Source organism: Myotis brandtii, unplaced genomic scaffold (genome assembly GCF_000412655.1).
Source record: "Myotis brandtii unplaced genomic scaffold, ASM41265v1 scaffold897, whole genome shotgun sequence".
In the NCBI taxonomy this organism is placed as follows: Eukaryota; Metazoa; Chordata; class Mammalia; order Chiroptera; family Vespertilionidae; genus Myotis; species Myotis brandtii.
This window is the reverse complement of record NW_005371679.1, coordinates 259,881-261,580: the sequence shown is the minus strand read 5'-3', so window position 1 is coordinate 261,580 and position 1,700 is coordinate 259,881. Positions and strand designations below refer to the sequence as shown.

Below are 1,700 nucleotides of genomic sequence, written 5' to 3'. Positions count from 1 at the left end.
CTGGCGCCAAGCGCCCCCCTCCTCCTGGCCCAGGAAGGAGAGCCTGCGGACAGCCGCTGGGGCTGGGACCACCGCGGGCGAGGCCCCTCGGGACCGGTCTGCTCACCTGAAGTTTGAGGGGCGGGTGACGACGGAGTCAGGGTCGAGGAGGAAGTGCTTCTGAGAGATGGTCCCTGTCTTGGTGTCCACGGTGATGACAGGGAAGCCCATCTGCAGGATCCAGGGGTCCATGATGGTTTTCACATCCTTAGGCAGCTTGATGGCCGACTGCTCGCTCACAGCCTGAAGAGGACACACAGGTGAGGGAGCAGTCAGAGCGAGGGCGAGAGCCGTGGACACCCCGATGGGGGCCTGGGGACCGGCTGAAGGTGGTGGCTACTATACTCAGCGGTCTTTTTTCTCTCTTTCCATCCATACGTATTGTTTTCATAACAACAGCAACATGCCGACAATGTCTGTTAATAACTGAGAAAATAAAAACAACAACAGGGCAAAAAAAGGCGGGCAGAAGAATGTGTTGGAGGGTACAGGCTGAGAAGGGGGGAGGCTCCGGGGGCTGCAGAAAGAGGGGGCTCAGGGAAAGAGGGAACCGGAGGGAGGGATGGAGCTGGCGGGGCAGCTGGCATGGAGGAGGGCTCATCTTCGCAGGAGGCGTGGGAAACTGAGGCAGGGCAAGGAAGCCGGTGGAAGTGGAGGGGAGGGACCGAGTCGGTCTGGGAGGAGGGGAGGAGGACCAGGCTCCTGGCAGATGGAACCTGAGCTGGAGGTTGGCCAAGAGGAGCCTGGAGCCCAGCTGGGGCTGTGACAAAGCCCTGGTCCCCCTCCCTGGTCAGACTAGCCTTAGAGCCAGGGCACCTGGGGGCTGGAGGGGTGATCTGGGGTGAGGAGGGCCCCAGGGAAGGGGTGGGGCCGCTGGGAGGGAGAGGAAGAGGTGGGGATGGAGGAGAACGGGCAGACTCCAGCCTAGGAGCAGGGAGGGGCGGCGGGAGGGTGGTCAGAGGGTCTGCCCCACAGACAGGGCTGCTCTGGGTCTGAGTTGAGAAGAATGTAAGGTGGGGCCGGATGGGAAGGTCCCAGCTTGTGCTGAGGGTGCTGGGGTGCAAAGTCGTGCTGGGGAGGGGCCGGGAGGGCACAGGGCAGCCAGGACTGCTGAGCAGGTTGAATGGCTCCAAAGTTCCGGCAGAGGAGGGCTCGGGCCCGAGAGCCGGGAGGCCCGTGTCCTGAGCACACAGAGGCGTGGATTCCTGGGCTCCCATCACGGAGCTCGCGACAGCTCTCGACGGGGTGCGGCAGGTGGGGTCTTGGCCCACGGTTCTCACACCCCCTCCTTCAAGGACACCCCCTCCTTCAAGGAGCCATCATAGCGCCCATTCTCCCAATCACCAACCAAGGCTCCAAATGACCTGCCCGGGCTGGTGGGCAGTGAACGGGACACATTCCTTTACACGGGTGCTCCCCTCCCCTCCTCCCCCAGGGACATCCAGCATCTCAGGACCCCAAAAGAATGGCTCGGGGGGCAGGTTGTTACCCACCTTCTGCAGGTGCTCCCACAGGTCCAGGTAAGTGGTGCTCTTGTAGGAAAAGGTCTGGAGATAAGACTGTGGAAAGAGGCCGCGGTGAGGGTTAAGCCGGTGCCCCAGGCTCCACCACTCCGCCCGGGGGGTAGGCTGGGCTTGGGGACCAGGGCAGGGCTGGAGGGA

General features: G+C 63.1%; 1 protein-coding gene across 1 annotated transcript in view; it reads right to left on the bottom strand.

The window, feature by feature from the left end:
* Positions 1–1,700, bottom strand: part of ANPEP (alanyl (membrane) aminopeptidase) — a 17,996-nt gene that overhangs the window by 12,910 nt on the left and 3,386 nt on the right. The window contains exons 5-6 of the mRNA XM_005885203.2: positions 1,533–1,672; positions 107–282 (exon numbers count right to left, since the gene is read on the bottom strand). Coding sequence (XP_005885265.1) covers positions 107–282; positions 1,533–1,672 — 316 coding nt within the window. The remainder of the gene's footprint in view (positions 1–106; positions 283–1,532; positions 1,673–1,700) is intronic.